The 18687-nt window shown below is 41.2% G+C and overlaps 1 protein-coding gene across 2 annotated transcripts; it reads right to left on the bottom strand.

Moving 5' to 3' along the window:
- Positions 1 to 13860: 13860 nt before the first annotated feature.
- Positions 13861 to 18481, bottom strand: mibp (muscle-specific beta 1 integrin binding protein). Of its 2 annotated transcripts, XM_072244631.1 has the most exons (8): positions 18374 to 18481; positions 17215 to 17305; positions 16439 to 16487; positions 16147 to 16324; positions 15460 to 15531; positions 15261 to 15367; positions 14240 to 14322; positions 13861 to 14155 (listed from the first exon to the last, which is right to left on the bottom strand). In XM_072244631.1, exons 1-7 carry the CDS (start codon positions 18397 to 18399, stop codon positions 14240 to 14242), a joined length of 606 nt encoding a protein of 201 aa, XP_072100732.1. In that variant the 5' UTR covers positions 18400 to 18481; the 3' UTR covers positions 13861 to 14155. The 2 variants fall into 2 exon arrangements, with proteins under 2 accessions (XP_072100732.1, XP_072100733.1); XM_072244632.1 differs by lacking the exons at positions 16439 to 16487; positions 18374 to 18481.
- Between the last annotated feature and the right edge of the window lie 206 nt (positions 18482 to 18687).

The following is an 18687-nucleotide window of genomic DNA, read 5'->3' as shown; positions in this document are numbered from 1 at the left end:
CCACTATTTCTTGGGCTACTTCCTTAAGCACTCTGGGATGCAGTCCATCTGGCCCTGGGGATTTATCTGCCTTTAACCCCTTCAATTTACCTAACACCACTTCCCTACTAACACATATTTCCCTCAGTTGCTCCATCTCACTAGACCCTCGGTCCCCTACTATTTCCGGAAGATTATTTATGTCCTCCTTTCATTGGATCTGGGAAAGATCTCATCTCAGTTTTTAAGGGACATCCCTTTGTTCTGAGGCTGTGCCCTCGGACTCTAAGCTCTCCTACTAACGGAACATCCTCTCCAATCTCACTTTATCCAGGCCTTTCAGTATCTGGTAAGTTTCACCATCTGGAATCTGTCCTCTTCTCATTACCACCGTCTGGGAGGAGATGCAGGAGCCTGGAACCCCACTACCTCACTATTGCTCTTTTGCACTATTTGTTTTTATTGTAACTTATGGCAATATTCTTTGTCCTCTGCTGTACTGCAGCCACTAAACAACAAACTTCATGACACACGTCAGAGAAAATAAATCTCAATCTGATGCTCTCTTATCTTTCTGAACTCCATCAGGGCATTAAAGGCTGCTCATATATTAAGCCTTTCGTTCCAGAGATCACTCCTGTGAACCACCTCTGGATCTCTCCAAGGCCAGCATGTTCCTCCTCAGAGATAGGGCACAAAAATTGCTCACAGTTCTGCATCTGCTACCCACTGTTTCTGCGATAGAATGACCATGGCCTCCGATAAAGAGCTACGTGCCGCAGAGACAGAAGGACCTCAACCCCCATTCTGTACAGATTCAGTTCATCTATGGCACAGTGGTGCTGGTATCCAGACCAGCCATGAGAAACAGGATAAAATTCACCAGATTTTCATCATTCCCTTTTGACATTTTGGAAGCTCACCTGTAACTACACAGTTTAGGTGAAATTTAGACCTAACGGGGTAGAAGTGGGCTGTAATGGTTCATCAACATCAAAAGTCATTGGCACAATTTTTATTTTTACTCAACCACTCTAATTATCAGGCTTACCCAGTATTCTCAATGACAGGTTCCAGCAATATCCCATCATTCTCAATAATGGGTTTCAGCATTGTCCTGTAATTCCCAATGACAGCTTCCAGCAATGCTTCATTACTTCAAATTAATAGAGCCAACAATATCCCAGGGCTATAAATGACTGGTTTTATATTTGTCGCATTTTTCACCATCAAAACTTCCAGGTATACCTAACTCTGAAGAAACTGACCAGTTTTGAACTTGCAGAGGAGTCCTCTGTTCGATCTCAGGATTCAGTTGTTTTCCAGTTGAATTTTATTCCACCCAGTCACATCTTCTAGCTGTATCTCATGATTCCCATTTGAATCTCCCATCCGTGCATCAATGATCCCAAAAGCAGCATCAACCTGCATCTAATTCTTCCCGCTAATAAGTTACAGATCTGCTCTATTATTGCAGTAGACGGTTCTTGGTGTCAAGAGTTGGTTCTTAATGCTGCCTTCTGTACTATCAACTCCATCTAGGCTTGCCCACCTGTCCTTAGTAAAACTGGCTTCTGATGACAATTTCCTCATGCACCACATCCTTTTCAGTAAGATTTTTACATAAAGTAAAAGGTGAACTACATCACCCTTCAGGGAGATAGAAATACAATGCTAGTCTAATAAGGTTAGGTAATGAAGAAAGTAAATGCTAGTAAAGACAAGTTGGGATAAATATGGAATTAATATAGGCAAGTTAAATACGGTGGGTCAAAAGGTCTGTATCTGTAATGCACAATTCTATGATGGTATAATGCTTCTGATTCTGAAGTTAAAATTCTCCCAAAGATTGGTGCATGGTAGGACATGTCTAACCAATCTTATAGAGTTTTTCGAGGAAGTTACCAGGAAAGTGGAATGAAGGCAAGGCGGTGGAAGTTGTCCACACTGAAGTAAGGCATTTGATAAGGTCCCACATGGGAGGCTGGTCAAGAAGGTTCAGCTGTTTGGCACTCAGGATGAGGTAGTAAATTGGATTAGACATTGGTTTTGTGGGAGAAGCCAGAGGGTGGTAGTAGAGGGTTGCATCTCAGACTGGAGGCCTGCAATTAGTGGTGTGCCACAGGGATCGGTGCAGGATCCTTTATTGTTTGTCATATAACCATATAACCATAACCATATAACAATTGCAGCACGGAAACAGGCCATCTCGGCCCTTCTAGTCCGTGCCGAATGCTTACTCATATCAATATCAATGATCTGGATGATGATGTGGTTACCTGGATCAGAAAATTTGCAGATGGCATCAAGATTTGGGGTGTACTGAACATTGAGGAAAGGCTATTATGGCTTGCAGAGAGATCTGCCTCAACTGGAAAAAAATGGGCTGAAAAATAGCAGGTGGAATTTAATGCAGAGAAGTGCGGGGTTTTACAAATTGGTAGGACCTCCAGGATAGGGCTTACATAGTAGGCCATTGAGGAGTGTGATAGAACAAAGGGATCTGGGATTACAGGTACATAATTCATTGAATGTGGTGTCACAGGTAGATAGGGTCATAAAGAAAGCTTTTGGCACATTGGCCTTTGTAAATCAATGTATTGAGTACCGAAGATGGGATGTTATGTTGAAGTTGGATAAGGCATTGGTGAGGCCTAATTTGGAGTATTATGTGTAGTTTTGATCACCTACCTACAGGAAAGATGTAAACAAGGTAAAAAGAGTGCAGAGAAAATTTACAAGGATGTTGCCGGATCTGGAAAACCTGAGTTACAAGGAAAGATTGAATAGGTTAGAACTGTATTCCTTAGAACCTAGAAGATTGAGAGGAGATTTGATAAAGGTATACAAAATTATGAGGGTTATAGATAGAGTAAATACAAGCAGCTTTTTCCTCTGAGACTGGATGGGACTACAACCAGAGGTCATGGCTAAAGGGTGAAAGGTAAAAAGTTTAAGGGGAAGACAAGGAGAAACTGCTTCACTAAGAGGGATGTGAGAGTGTGGAATGAACTGTCAGCAAAAAGGTTCACACAAGCTCAATGTCTATGTTGAGGAGAAGTTTTATAGGTACATGGATAGTAGGGATATGGAGGGTTATGATCCAGGTGCAGGTTGTTGGAAGTTGGCCACTTAAATGGTTTCAGCATGAACTAGATAGGCAGAAGGGCCTGTTTCTGAGTTGTACTCCTCTATGACTAAAACAGAAGGATAAGGGTGAAAAGGATTGCTAGTAAAGGTAAATTGTGGATTACAGGAGTGTCTCACACATAAAATATATCCACATATATGATGATGTTACATAAGCACGTAATGAATTATCTGATCCTTCTGACATAAACATTACTTTTCATTAAAGCTTCCAGGATTTCACTGAAGCAGAGCAGGAAAGAAAATCTGTTCATGTTTACTTCTATATATTGTAATTTAAGAATACTGAGAGATGCTTACCACAAAATCATGGTGGTGAAGTCCTAGAATCATTTTGCCAGAATAAAATATTGAATTCTTTTAACCTGATAGACACACTGACATTGGCAAAATGAGCTTACTATTTTCAAGTCTTCAGTGTTCCTGCCTCAAAGCCATTTCACAGCTTCTTGATGAATGGATAAGGACAAATACTATAAGAATCATTTGTAATGAAGTTACATTCCTCAACTATACCCATATTTTATCCACTCAAGGTCAGTATAATATGACAGTGCCGGAATCCTACCCTACTTTTACTTTTGATTCAGAGATACAGCAGTGTTACCAGCGTCTCTGGTCCAATGTGCCCACACCACCCAATTACACCCACATGACCCATTGACCTACTAACTAATGTGGGAAGAAACTCTGGCACCCAGAGAAAACATACACGGTCATGGGTCGCTGGTGCGGTAATGGTGCTATACTAATCACTAGGCTACCGTGTTGCCTCTTCTGAAACCTGGCTTGGTTTAATGCTTTACTGTCAAGCTTCATGTCTTCAACATTGAGATGGGCAAATTCTGTTGATAATTATGCCTATCAATATTGATCGATGCTATATTCCACTACTTTCATTTCGATATGGAAATGTCCTGCACATGGAGTAAAATAACTTTCTTCTCCTGCTAGTGTATTGGGTATCTGAGGTCCTCAGCAGAATAGTTTTGAGAGATCAGTATAGGAGGGCAAGGGAAAGATCAGGACATGAACATTTGGAGCATTTTTATGCATTATTGTAAAATATATCCTACTTAAAATTGCCTATCCATGATAGTATTTGAGAAGGTGGTGGTGAACTATATTTCTGAATACCTACAGCCTATGTGGTGAGAGCACTCCCAGCGACAGGGAGCTGCAGTACTTAGGCCTAGCAGTCATGAAGATTTGGCAAATCAATTCCAAATCGGAATAGCATGACACCTTCAGGTAATCCCACAGATAGTAAAATCCTCATGCAAAAGTTACCCTCATTCTTCTGTGTGGTAGAGGTTTCAGATCAGAACTGTAGCTTAAGCTTTGCTAAGTTTAAAAAAAAACTAGTGCAGTGAATGAAATAATGTCGTCATTAGTTGCAGCTAAACTCAGGGATATATCAAGGTTCAGAGAAAGTACAGCTTTGAGCTGTTTAGAAAGCAGAGAGAGTCTGAAACCCTTGGGTCACTGAATATCACATTTGTCCAACCTGATACTCACCAATCACCTACTGGGAAGTCGTAGCTGCAAGACATCTCATTCTTTGTTGGGAATTCTATGGGCATGTCAGAATTAAGCAGGCCAATGCCAGGATGCGCCCTGTAGGATGGTGGTGAGCGATCATGTGATCAGCTCTTCCCTGCAGCATGATGTCACTTCCTTCGTTCCACAGGAGATTAACATGGAAATTCTTGGTGATGTTTCTGGATGATGTACAGGTCTGGGTTGTCAAGACACACCCTCATCCCACTCTTCATAGACACATTACTGATCCTATTCTGGTTGGCTGCTGGTTACCAGTGGTTTTCCTCAGTGGTCGGTGTTGGGGGCCGCTTCTTTTTACATTGTACATCAACGATTTGGATTATGGAATAGATGGCTTTGTGGCTAAGTTTGCTGACAATACGAATATAGGTGGAGGGGCCGGTAGTGCTGAGGAAACAGAGAGCCTGCAGAGAGACTTAGATAGATTGGAAGAATGGGCAAGGAAATGGCAAATGAAATACAATGTTGGAAAGTGTATGGTTATGCACTTTGGCAGAAGAATTAAACGGGCAGACTATTATTTAAATGGGGAAAGAATTCAAAGTTCTGAGATGCAACGGGACTTGGGAGTCCTCATACAGAATACCCTTAAGGTTAACCTCCAGGTTGAGTTGGTGGTGAAGAAGGTGAATGCAATGTTAGCATTCATTTCTAGATGAATAGAGCGTAGGAGCAGGGATGTGATGTTGAGGCTCTATAAGGCGCTGGTGAGACCTCACTTGGAGTACTGTGGGCAGTTTTGGTCTCCTTATTTAAGAAGGGATGTGCTGATGTTGGAGAAGGTACAGAAAAGATTCACTAGAATGACTCTGGGAATGAGAGGGTTACCATGTGAGGAACGTTTGTCCGCTCTTGGACTGTATTCCTTGGAGTTCAGAAGAATGAGGGGAGACCTCATAGAAACATTTTGAATGTTGAAAGGCATGGACAGAGTGGATGTGGCAAAGTTGTTTCCCATGATGGGGGAGTCTAGTACGAGAGGGCATGACTTAAGGATTGAAGTGCGCCCATTCAGAACAGAAATGCGAAGAAATTTTTTTAGTCAGAGGGTGGTGAATCTATGGAATTTGTTGCCACAGGCAGCAGTGGAGGCCAAGTCATTGGGTGTATTTAAGGCAGAGATTGATAGGTATCTGAGTAGCCAGGGCATCAAAGGTTATGGTGAGAAGGCAGGGGAGTGGGACTAAATGGGAGAATGGATCAGCTCATGATAAAATGGCGGAGCAGACTCGATGGGCCGAATGGCCGACTTCTGCTCCTTTGTCTTATGCTCTTGTGGTCTTATTACTGGATTTCCATGTTAATCTAGGAAAGTGGATTGAGAATATTTAAATAAAATAAAAATTATATGCTTAAGAAGTTCCTTTCCAAATAGTTTCAGATTTCTTCTTCAATTCATTAGTTGAGACGTCCAGAACATCTCTTCCTCATCAGCTGATATTTTGGGCATCGCTAGCTGATATTTTGGGTAATGTTATCCAAATTAATTTCTCATCCACCCCTCCCCACTGCTAGTCCCAGAATGAGACAGTCACCCCAGGAGATACTGGGGTTCGCTCAGCCTCCTGCCTTGGAGATGTATACTGGAAGATCTCAGTGGTGCTGAAGTACTGTATGGCAGGGCTTTCCCACTGATGTCAAGACCTTGAGGTTCCACCCCTCCCCCCATCCCCCATGGCATGGTGAACCACTAACTGCATGGGCAGAAGGATACCCAGGTGTTGGCTAGCATGATGGTTGGCAAGGCACTCCACCAACCTCACCAGAGATGAAGGTAAACTATACTAGTTACCCCAGTAATCACCTGACTATGGTCCAAATATTGGACTCTCATCAGAGATGTTTCTTGCTGGTGTCTTTGAAGAAACTTGCACAAATTCCTTACTTTTCCCTACTCTTGATTCCAATTTAACCACACTAATTTTTATAAGTTTAGGATCAAAGAATTTAAGCCAATTGGACTTTAACCAAGTTATTTCTAGCTCATGCACAGTCAGACTTTACAGTACCTTGGGATTAAGTAGATATGGTGCTATTTTTGCTTGTGTACTTAATGCTTCATGTGTCAAGAGTAAATATATCTCCACTTGTATATAGTTTACTAACTGGTCAGCAATGGATTGCTGTTGAGTCACACTAAATTAACTGTGATCCACGGAAAATTGACCCACACTCTAAAGATCACATGTTTACATCATTGTTATATTAGCGACATTGGATAAAGCCACTGTATACATTCACTAGATTGTAGACCCACTTTCCTGATGAATTACCAATAAACCTACTGCCACTATAAAACTGTTGGCATTGAGTCACTAAAGGCCAGTCATATAGATCGGCTAATCTCTGCCTTAGCTTCTGTTCTACAGTTAGATATTCATTTTGTGTACTGCATCTTTGCATTTGAGAAACTCAGACAGTGACAGCCTGTGAAACGGAAACATTATATTGATAAACTCCAGCCTTGCTACGGAGACCCAGGTTCGTGGTGACTGTTCCTTGAGATAGGAGATCCTGAAAGGTGTCTGTGAACAGGTTTAGCTCAAGCCTGCCTCCTTAGGTCTCCAGGGCTAGAATGTGAGATTAAATGTTGGGTTTATGCAGATTTGAGTGAATATAATGTGAGATGCATAGCAGTTATCAAAACCAGAAGTGAAGGTTATGTAATATTGCCATCATCTTTCTAAAAATTGTGAATTTAGGAACCTACACAACCTTTTATAATAGGAAGACAAAATTTAAGCCAATTCATGGAAAATCAGCAAGGTGAGATTTGTTTTTGTTTATGCTACAAGATCTGGAATGCATTGCTAAAAAGGTGGGAGATAAATACAAAAGCTAAATTATAGGCTATGTGGAAGGAGCAGGGTTGTTGAACTAATTGAGTAACTGGCTCAGGTACAACAGCCTTAATGAGTCCCTTTAATATACTATCCTTCACCTACTCAAGATTTCCTAAAAAGCTCAGAACCAATTAAAAACTTTCGAGAAACAATCGGTATAAGAAACATAGTTGATGGCTTCTGCTTAGATAGGTAATCCAATATTAGTTTTTGACTGTGGGCAAGGACTGATCAAGACAATTCAGCCTTTATGATATCAACATGCTTCAAAACTGTTTGCATTATGAATTATTTTCAAACTATCTGATTGACATCTGGTGTTTGGGAATTAATACTGAAAGCATGTTTCTACTAGCTGGCAATTGATATCGAGAGGTCACTGACAGTCTTATCTGAAGGAATCAGGTTGGTGTTATATGTAATATCATAATGTTATTTAGTCTAATGAACAGGGATGACATAATTTTAGAGAAATTGATATTTGAAATAAATCTCACAAATTAACTCACTTGGCAAAAATCTGGACATGAAAGTAAATAGTTACAATGAACAGATATGACTTGCCACCTTTACTAATTGGCCTAGCAGAGCAGCTCCCCATCTACATTCTGCTTCTGAGTCACTCCCAAATGCATAATTAATTTATCAGAGTGTTGGCAGTTATCTTGTAAAAAAAATAAACATATGATTTTGCATTACAAAGCCAGATCTTAACTCACTTGACATAGAAATTCTAAATTCCATTGGTGTAACACAAGATACCTCTGCCATCATGTGCTGCTATGATAAAAACAAATCCTGAACTCCAACAATAACAGCTTCAATACGATGACAGGATTCATGATAAAAACAGATCCAGCCTCAAATGATTATTTTCTCTGCCTCTCCTTGAATTTTCTGTGTATTGAATAGCCATTCTTTATATGGGTGAAAGCATACATGAACTCATTGTGAACTGAACAGCATTTTTAGCAAGAGATAACAGGATTGAGTGTAAACAGATCTAGTGTAGATGGGTACTTAATGGAAGACATGGACATGATGGGCAGCTAGGTCTGTAGATGACTCAACCTAACTCTCTTCTTGAGTCAGAGGCCACCTGGGTCATTGAAGCACACACTTCCTCAGTGTAGAACCATGAACTGAGCACAGACCAAAAATATACTGGAACTTTCAGTTACCCAGTGACTTAAAACTTCCAGTGATCAGAAGGCCTTATCAGTCACTGAAAGCAAGCATGCAAGTACAGCAGGCAATGAAGAAAGCTAATGGCATGCTGGCCTTCATAACAAGGGGAATTAGGTATAAGAGCAAAGAGGTCCTTCTGCAGCTGTACAGGGCCCTGGTGAGATCACACTTGGAGTACTGTGTGCAGTTTTGGTCTCCAAATTTGAGGAAGGACATTCTTGCTATTGAGGGAGTGCAGCGTAGGTTCACAAGGTTAATTCCCGGGATGGCAGGACTATCATATGTCAAAAGATTGGAGTGACTGGGCTTGTATACCCTGGAATTTAGAAGGCTGAGTGGGGATCTTATTGAAACATATAAGATTATTAAGGGATTGGACACGCTGGAGGCAGAAAGCATGTTCCCGCTGATGGGTGCGTCCAGAACCAGGGACCACAGTTTAAGAATAAGGGGTAGGCCATTTAGAACGGAGTTGAGGAAAAACTTTTTCACCCAGAGTGGTGGATATATGGAATGCTCTGCCCCAGAAAGCTGTGGAGGCCAAGACTCTGGATGCTTTCAAGAAAGAGATGGATAGAGCTCTTAAAGATAGTGGAATCAAAGGTTATGGGGATAAGGCAGGAACTGGATACTGATAGTGGATGATCAGCCATGATCACAGTGAATGGCGGTGCTGGCTCAAAGGGCCGAATGGCCTACTCCTGCACCTATTGTCTATTAACTGCAGCAGGGAACAATCTGGTCCTGAGGTTGGGTTCCTCCTGCACTCACTTGGGCTTAGTCAATTGGGAATCTTTTCAGTGTTGATAGATTAATGCTACACACTGCTGGGGAATTGACCCACAAAACCATTGGGGTTCAAGGCTTCTCGAGTTATTCTGTATTTAAACTCTTCAGAGGCTTTTGGGAGAATGAGGTGATAGTCAGGAGCTGCAGGGAGGTAGTCACCCCTAGACTGCAGGAGACAGTTAACTGGGTGACTGTCAGGAGGAGAGGAAATGAACAGCCAGTGCAGAGTACCCGTGGCCATTCCCCTCGATAAAAAGTATACCAGTTTGGATACTATTGAGAGGGACGACCTACCGGGTGGTGGCGGATGCTATAGTGACCGAGTCTGGTGACATAGCTCAGAAGATCAGAGAAGTGAAGAGGACTACAGTGTTAATAGGAGATTCCTTAGTCAGAGGAACAGAGACGAGGTTCTCTGGCTGCGATAGAGACACCCAGATGGTGTGTTGCCTCCCTGGTGCCAGGATCAGGGATGTCTCGGCTTGGGTCCATGGTATATTCAAGGGAGGAGGTAAGCAGCCAGGTGTTTTGGTACACAATTTGTACCAATGACATAAGTAAATGAGGTAGAGTAGGAAGCTGTTGAATCATTGTGGATAGAGCTGAGGAACTGCAAGGGTAAAAAGACCCTGACGGGAGTTATATACTGAGCCCCAAACAGTAGTAAGGATATGATCTACAAATTACAACTGGAGATAGAAAATGCTTGCCAAAAGGGCAATGTTACAATAGTCATGGGGGACTTCAATGTGCAGATAGATTGGAAAAATCAGGTTGGTTGGTGCTGGATTCCAAGAGGGGTAATATTTCTAGAATGCCTACAAGATGGCTTTCTACAGCAGCTCGTGGTTGAGCCCACTAGGGGATCAGCTATTCTGAATTTGATCACCCTGAAATTTGAGAAGTTAGAGTTAGTATTACAGTGGAGTAAAGGGAATTACAGTCATGAGAGAGGAGCTGGTCAGAAATAATTGGAAAACACTGGCAGGGATGACACCAGAGCAGCAGTGGCTAGAATATCTGGGACCAATGCGGAAGGCGCAGGATACCCCAGAGGAGAAAAATTCTGAAGGCAGGATGACAGAACCGTGGCTAACAACGGAAGTCAAATCCTACATAAAAGCCAGAGGGCATATAATTGAGCAAAGATGAGTGGGAAGTTAGAGGATTGGGAAGCTTTTAAAAACCACCAGAAGGAAACTAAAAAAGTCATTAAGGTGAAGATGGTATATAAAATAAGCTAGCCAATAATATTAAAGAGGATACCAAAAGATTCTTCCAAGACATGAAGTGTAAAAGAGAGATGTGAGTGGATATCAGACCACTGGAAAATTATGCGGGAGAAGTAGTAACGCAGGACAGGGAAATGGCAGACAATCTGAATAAGCATTTTGCATCAGTCTTCACTGTGGAAGAGAATAGCAGTATGTTGGAAGTTCTAGGTGTCGAGGGTCATGAAGTGTGTTGTTACCATTATTACAGAGAAGTTTCTTGGGAAACTGAAGGGTCTGAAGGTAGATAAGTTATCTGGACCTGATGGTGTACACCCCAGGGTTCTGAAAGAGGTAGCTGAAGAGATTGTGGAGGCATTAGTAATCATATTTCAAGATTCACCTGATTCTGGAATGGATCCAGACTGGAAAATTGCAAATGTCACTCCATTCTTTAAGAAGGAAGAGGCAGAAGAAAGTAAGTTAGAGACCTGTTAGTCTGACCTCAGTGTTTGGGAAGTTGTTGGGAATCGATGGTTAATGATGTGATTTCAGGGTACTTGGAGGAATGTTAGTATGGTTTCCTCAAAGGAAAATCTTGCCTGACAAATCTGTTGCAATTCTTTGAAAAAATAACAAGTGGAATCAGTTGATGTGTACTTGCATTTTCAGGCCTCTGACAAGGTGCCATACAATAGGTTGTTTTACTCCCAACCCATGGTATTACAGATAAGATTCTTGCATGTTTAAGGCATTAGCCAATTGGTAGGAGGAAAATAGTGGGAATAAAGGGAGCCTTTGCTGGTTAGCTGCTAGTGACCATTAGTGTTCCACATGGGTCTGTGTTGGGACTGATTCTTTTTACGTTATATGTCAATGACTTGGATGATGGAATTGGTTTCTTTGTTGCAAAGTTTACAGACAATACAAAGATAAGTGGAGGGGTGGGTAGTTTAGAGGAAGTAGAGGCCAGGGATGCAATATTGAGACTTTATAAAATACTGATAAAGCTTCATTTGAGGCATTGTGAGCACTTTTGGGGCCCTTATCTTAGATGTGCTCAAACTGTAGAGGATTCACAGGAAGTTCATGTAAATGATTCCAGAATTGAACAGCTTACCAAATGAATGGCATTTGATGGCTCTGGGCCTGTATTCACAGGAAGTGTGACTTAATTGAAACCCATCAAATGGTGAAAGGCCTTGCTAGAGTGCATATGGAGAGAATGTTTCTTATGGTGGGACAGTCTAAGATCAGATGACAGCCTTGGTACAGAGGAACATGCATTTAGAACGCAGATGATACATTTCTTTAAACAGAGTGGTGAACCTCTACCATTCACTGCTATATTCTTGATTGATTAGGCATGAAGCAATAGTGGGGGTGGCATGAAGAGGGCAGGGGAAGAGAGCAGGAGATTGGGGCTGAGAAAAATTGGATCAGCCATGATGAAATGGCAGAGTAGACACGATAGACCAAAAGGCCTAATTCTGCTCCTACATCTTATGGTATATTGCCTTTCATCCTCTGCCCAGTCCACTCCACGAGTCACCTCGCACATCAGCCATCCTTCAAGTTGTTCCAACTATCAATCATGCTCTGTAATAAGACACTGTGAAAGCTATCTTAAACTTTCACTTTAAATGCCTGCTCTTGTAAATTCAGCCCATTGCCTTGGCTCAACCAATTAAAGCAATTCAAATGGAGGAGTAATCACCAGTTCACTGGGGAAAGACCCCAGTTGAAGAGATTGAGAGTGGGAGTAGTAAGAGAGCAGCTGTGGGTGACTAATCAATAAATTACATCTGGAAATATTTTTGACTCATTATCAACTTTCATTGCCTTTTACAACCACTCAAAACTAGTTTTGAATTTTCCAGAGCTCCTCAGAAATAGATTACTTGTTAAAAGGCTACTTATCCTATCAATTAAGTGTTAGTTACATAGGTAGCAGAGCCCACAGTTGCACAATAGATTTTAGGCTGGTGGCTATGAAGCAGGCCTCTGCCTACCCACCAGCTTTTATTTTCTGAATGTTGCCCTAAACATGGAAGTAGCTAGAAATTAAGCACAGCCATTTGTTCTAAACATTGTGTTATTTACATCACAGTGCCCCAACCTCCTAAAATTTACTGCAATGAAATACATATCACAGTATCTTGCCACTGCTGAAGTAGAGTGCAGGGACACCTACACACACACACAAAATGCTGGAGGAACTCAGCAGGTCAGGCAGCATCTATGACAAAGTAAACAATCAACATTGAGAAGTCAGAGTAAGAAGGTGGAGTCTTGATGAGTCAAGAACAGCCATTTCTCATCAGAAACTCCAGAAAATGCTCTACTTAGCAGCTCAAACAGGGTCTGTTGAGTTAATGCTCCTCTGAAACATTGCTTCTTTCTCCAGCTTCTGTCCAACCCTTTGAAGCTTTCCATTTTCCCGTTTCTACCTCATTTCAGAATGTTTTAGATTTTAATTGAAGTGAGCGGGAAAAGTATAAAATTAGTGAAGGACTCTTTAAAAAGCAGACAAAGCAAATAATTTAATCTGGAGAGAAATGAGACAGCTGATAGACAGTTTAAGGGAAGTGGTGTATTACCTCCATCTTAAACTTGAATGCTGAAGTGTTAAATGTTAAAACAATGAACTTAAAACAGCTGAACATGAAATTTGCCAAGAACAAACAATAGGAGATAAAAGACAGCACCTACACCCCACACAATTGACATCCAGCACTGGGTGCAGGACACTCAAATTTTGTGGAAAATGGAGTATATTGCTTCCAACACATACTTCCACACTAGAAATTACCCCGTGGTCCCCATCACTGTATACATTTGAGCCAATCTTTAACCAGTCTCTTCTCATCAAATGTGAAGGGTAAAATTTGGACCTGCAGTTCTTAAGAGGAACATCACAAGTACAACGGAAGACAGTTACACAGGTGGGCAAATACAACACTCCGTCAATAAAAGCAACACACATAAAAGTTGCTGGTGAACACAGCAGGCCAGGCAGCATCTCTAGGAAGAGGTGCAGTCAACGTTTCAGGCCGAGACCCTTCGTCAGGACGAGTGAAGGGTCTCGGCCTGAAACATCGACTGCACCTCTTCCTAGAGATGCTGCCTGGCCTGCTATGTTCACCAGCAACTTTTATGTGTGTTGCTTGAATTTCCAGCATCTGCAGAATTCCTGTTGACTCAGTCAATAATATAGTTTACAATATTCATTATACAGGATTAACATTGAGTAAAAAGTAACCAAAAATCCCACATAAAAAATTATAAAGCTTCGAATACTGCCTTCATAGGCAGATTGAAATAACTTAAACCATTTCCAATCTATATACAATCAACTAATCTAAGAGGATAAAGTTTCAGACAACTATTTACAACTTCAACTTGATCTTCAAGTCTTCAGTACACCAACTCCTGAAAGAAAGATTTGAAGGAAATTAAAATAGTGAAATAATCAATAATCAAAACCAGGAATCCAAAAAGTGAATCTGTAATTACCTATGAATTCAGGATCAGATTTTGAATCTCTTCATACACTTGTAGATAGATTTCATCCCTTGACTTCAAACCATTCAGATACACTAGAAATACATTTTTTTTAAAAAAAATTATAGCATTTACTCCATCCAACTTTGACAAGTCATACAAGACATTAGCCCAGCTGGTCTGACCAACCAAAACCATCTCCCCCCACACTAACATCCAGAAACAGAACTGCAAGGACACCAGCTAATGAGATCATCATTGGGACAATGAGCTGAGAGCTCCCAGCTCTGTACAGAGCTGGAAAGCCAAGTGAGCCAATATGACAACTAGCTAAGCAGCAGGCTCACCTGAGCTCCTGAAGACAGAAAATCTGCAATTTCTAAGGAGGATGAAACTGACACAGAACAAAGCAAGTAAACTACAAGTGGGATCCTGAAGAGAAGGGAGATTTCAATCATCTCAGCTCTGGACATTTAATTCTTTATTATCAAATACTGCTTTCAGCCAGTAGCAAAAACCTGCCACAATTAGAAACTGGTGTGGACCACATCTCCACTGCCATTTAATTGGGTTGTGGCTGGCCTGACCCATAGCCCCACAGATTGGGTTGTGGCTGGCCTGACCCATAGCCCCACAGATAGGGTTGTGGCTGGCCTGACCCATAGCCCCACAGATAGGGTTGTGGCTGGCCTGACCCATAGCCAACCCTCACCTCACCACCACACAGTCCACTTCCTCCAGAGTTCAAAACTCAAGCGGCTACGTATTCGAATCGACCCAGTGACCCCAATAGCTATAGTTCCCTGGGAAGGAAAATTGTGTCTTCCATGTTTTAAGTCACCGATTTCCTTCCCCAAATTCAACTTCCTACATTTCAACACTCTCTGCTCCAACATCAACCTCACTTCTTGTTTTCAGCAAATTCATTTCTCCTTTCTTCAGAAGTCTGTGTAGGCCCTTCTACTCACTGTTCCATCTATGGAGCAGCCCAGTTTAATTGTTAGCTTTTAATATGGAATGCAAGGACACCTACCAACATCAATATTGTTGGCCTCCATCTCTTTCCTGTGCTTTAGATACATCGGCCACACATGGCCATCAAACAAGCCAGGAGGATCAGGAACTGTATAATTCCTTGTACTAGAAATGAACAGACTCAGTTAATGGCTGAATTTGTGTAGAGATTATTGCTTCATAAATTAACTGCACAGCAATACGAAGTAGCCATTTACCTCCTCCTCCTCTTGCATTCTTCATACGGAAGGGACAAGTAGTAACGTCGACTAAACAGTGAAACCAAAGGCCTGGATCAAGGAAGAAAATAACAGTTAATTGAAAAACTGGCAGAATTATTCTACCTACAGTTTGTATTTACACAATTACAAATCTGCATCCATATCACATGGCTTCCAACAAGACAAAATTGTAGATGTAACTTGGGCAAAATGTTTCCAATGCCAATTCTGGATACAGGAGTAATGAGTATAAAGGTTTGTGGCCAAAACAGATACATTTGTACAACTGAATTTAATTGGTAACACCAAAAGAATGTTATGTTTCTAAATGTTAAGTGTTAGAACAGATGACTTTGGGAATTGATTGTCATTTACAATCACTCTACATTTTAAAAATCACAAACCAATATACTGGCCAAGTGTTATTGTTCAATGCCCCTAATCACCTCATTATTGCCAATAATAGGCTGGTAACCACAAATCACCCTGACATGATTCTACAGTCTGTGTGCTAGCCAGCAAATTTGTACTTTAGAGTCCTACTGGACACTTCCCATTGGAGTACAAAAAGGCCCACAGCCTCCATTATCTTTTACTGATATCCATGCAGCAGCATGAAAGTCTCATAGCACTTTATAAACCCATCCTTCTCAAACTGAAAGAGGGAGTTCCAGAAAACTGCACCTGTAGTTATACAACAGGAACCCTTCCACTATCAATATCTGCACTCCTTTCTCTGGATCGCTGTGCTCATCGGAGGCTGGAGTGACGTTCACTCCGTGCGATCGGGCAAACTTTACTGGGTTGTCAATCCAGGCGTTGACAGTACTCATCATTGCCTCCATGTCGAGGGCTGTGATCACTGAAGGTCAAAGAAGAACCCAGCAGATTACTGCACGGACTAACACAAGGTTAAATAAATGTCAACTAGTTTTCTTACAAAAATGTCACTGCCTACAACCAATACCATTCTTACCATCCCATTGCTTAAATCCATCTTCCCCAACTTCTATTTGATCTGGTGTCTGAAATAGTCATAAAAACAAGGCTACAAACATTTACAAGATGGGAATCACATCAATCTTTCAATTTGCTTGCCCAAAATCCCTGATTTTTTCTGGGACCACAACTCCACTGTAAGCAAGACCTCCCCAATGGCCACTCCTCAGTCAAGAGGCTAACATTGTGTTCAGAGGCTTTGCTTTCAGAGCATGGTTAATCACAAACTGCACTCATTGTGCAGCTCCCAGCAAAAATCATTTATGCAGCACAATTCATGCATGGCAGATTCTTAACCACCCTTTTCCACATGACAAAATTTTGCACTTGAGAAATCAAAAGCCAATTAGATTACCCTACCACCCACCAAATTTAGTCAAGGTAGATCAGAAACAGGTGCAACAATGCAACAGCTGTATTTTACCCAATTCAACCTACCCTGAGATGTACATTGAGTGAAATGTCCTGGAGCATTGCCAAATTATGTTACAAGCAAAGTGACAGATTAGTAGACTACCTAGTTACACAATTGAAATATAGGCACAAGTTCACCCATGTGTTATGTATGAATCGATTATAAACTTTCCCATACATTACAAATCATACATCAATTCATGGATTAAAAACTTTAACCAATGTAATCATGGCCAGACATTTCACTTTGTACACTTAGACTTTGGGCAATGTTAATTACTACTACAATAAACAGGCATCTATCTTCCCCACAGAAATAGAAAAAAATGTTATACTCACCTTGTAAAAGTCGTCTTGATGTACGATACAGCAATTTGGTAACACTTGACTAATTTTCTTCGTCAGAGTGGTTTTGCCACCGTTGGTCACACTGAAAAATCATTTTTTTAAAAATCAATTGATAGAGCGAGACCATCGCCCGGAGTCCCACCATTAAATCCAAATGCTGGAGGAAGATCCGAGATTAATTCAAACACTGAATTTTGACAAGAACGATAGTCTTGCAAGAACTTGAGAAGCGGCAGTTTAAACTTCCGTAATTGAGTTCAGAAAGGGCGCCAAATTTAAACGCACATCAACTTCCACAAGTGGGTGACTTTTAAATCATTCCTTCTAAAACAAGGGAGGGAAATCCCCCTATTTAATGTAATGAAAATGAATACAGACGAATTTACGGCGAGTTAACTTAATTAGCTTGTCCTTAAAATAATCCAGTCACCGACTGATTTACTGGTATCTACACAGAGGAAAATTCAAGTAATAGTTTGATGGAAGATTTTAAATAGGAATTTAAGTATATTGAATCCCCTGAAATAACAGCATAGTTTCATAGAGAAGTAAAACTAGTTGATGGGTGCAATCACAAGGCGTGATACATGAACTTGGCGCCACAAGAAGCGGAGTTTGAGCGGGAGAATCAAACCCGGCAGCAGCGCGGGAAAAAAAACGGAAACTAATTCTCACCCTCTCCTCAGACCCTTCAGGGAAAAGACCAGAGGACAGGCAAACCCCCAGGCAAGTCTGACCTTGAGAGAGGTTCATTACTTCTTTTCAGAAGGAAACAATGCACCGCCGATGTAGCTCACTAGAGCAACTTCCTGTTGTATAACACCCACTGCGGTTAAACGTGGCTAATCATAGTCTCTTACCATCAATGTTATATTTAAATACACATTAAATTAGATAAATTGGCATTTAAAAGCATTTATCAATCGTGGAATTACTTTGTAACGTATGGCTTTTAAAAGTCCAATTAAAAATATTCATTTCACATCCCAAGAACTCAAATATTAGGCAAAATAAGAGTTCGGCACGGACTAGAAGGGCCAAGATGGCCTATTTCCGTACTATAATTGTTATATGGTTATAAAATGTTTCAACACAAGTTCAACATGCTTCTTTACCCTGCGGAGCGTAATGTGTTACCTGCAATACTTACCCTCCGATACCTATGATATACTTCATATTGCAATGTCACCCGCCCGCGGCTGACCGCTACAACAAAAGACAGCACCACACTAACAGCTACTAGTTCATTCACAAATCAGGCGCCACTTGCAGCTCTATTTATACTTTCTCTCTGCGCGTCATCATTGACGCTCCCTCCGTTCACAGCCAATCACCCTCTCAGCCTGCAAGCAGGCGCACTTACAGTGCAGCTGTCCGACATCATTCATCCCTCCTCCAATCCAATTATAGTCTGGAATCTTTCCTTTCCTAAATCAGTAATAAGGTGGATTCCAGGGATCCTTC

The sequence above is a fragment of the Mobula birostris genome, chromosome 26 (assembly GCF_030028105.1).
Source record: "Mobula birostris isolate sMobBir1 chromosome 26, sMobBir1.hap1, whole genome shotgun sequence".
In the NCBI taxonomy this organism is placed as follows: Eukaryota; Metazoa; Chordata; class Chondrichthyes; order Myliobatiformes; family Myliobatidae; genus Mobula; species Mobula birostris.
The sequence above is the reverse complement of the archived record's forward strand: the minus strand, read 5'-3'. Positions and strand labels throughout refer to the sequence as shown.

What these genes read in the sequence shown, in the direction of transcription:
- mibp (XM_072244631.1), bottom strand. Translation starts at nt 18,399, where the DNA reads ATGAAGTATATCATAGGTATCGGAGG. An exon ending in TTCCTGTTGTATAACTACAG is followed by an intron (nt 15,532 to 16,146) that starts GTGCAGTTTTCT and finishes TCCTTGATCCAG; the next exon opens with GCCTTTGGTTTCACTGTTTA. An exon ending in GGCCAACAATATTGATGTTG is followed by an intron (nt 14,323 to 15,260) that starts GTAGGTGTCCTT and finishes ATGTATTTCTAG; the next exon opens with TGTATCTGAATGGTTTGAAG.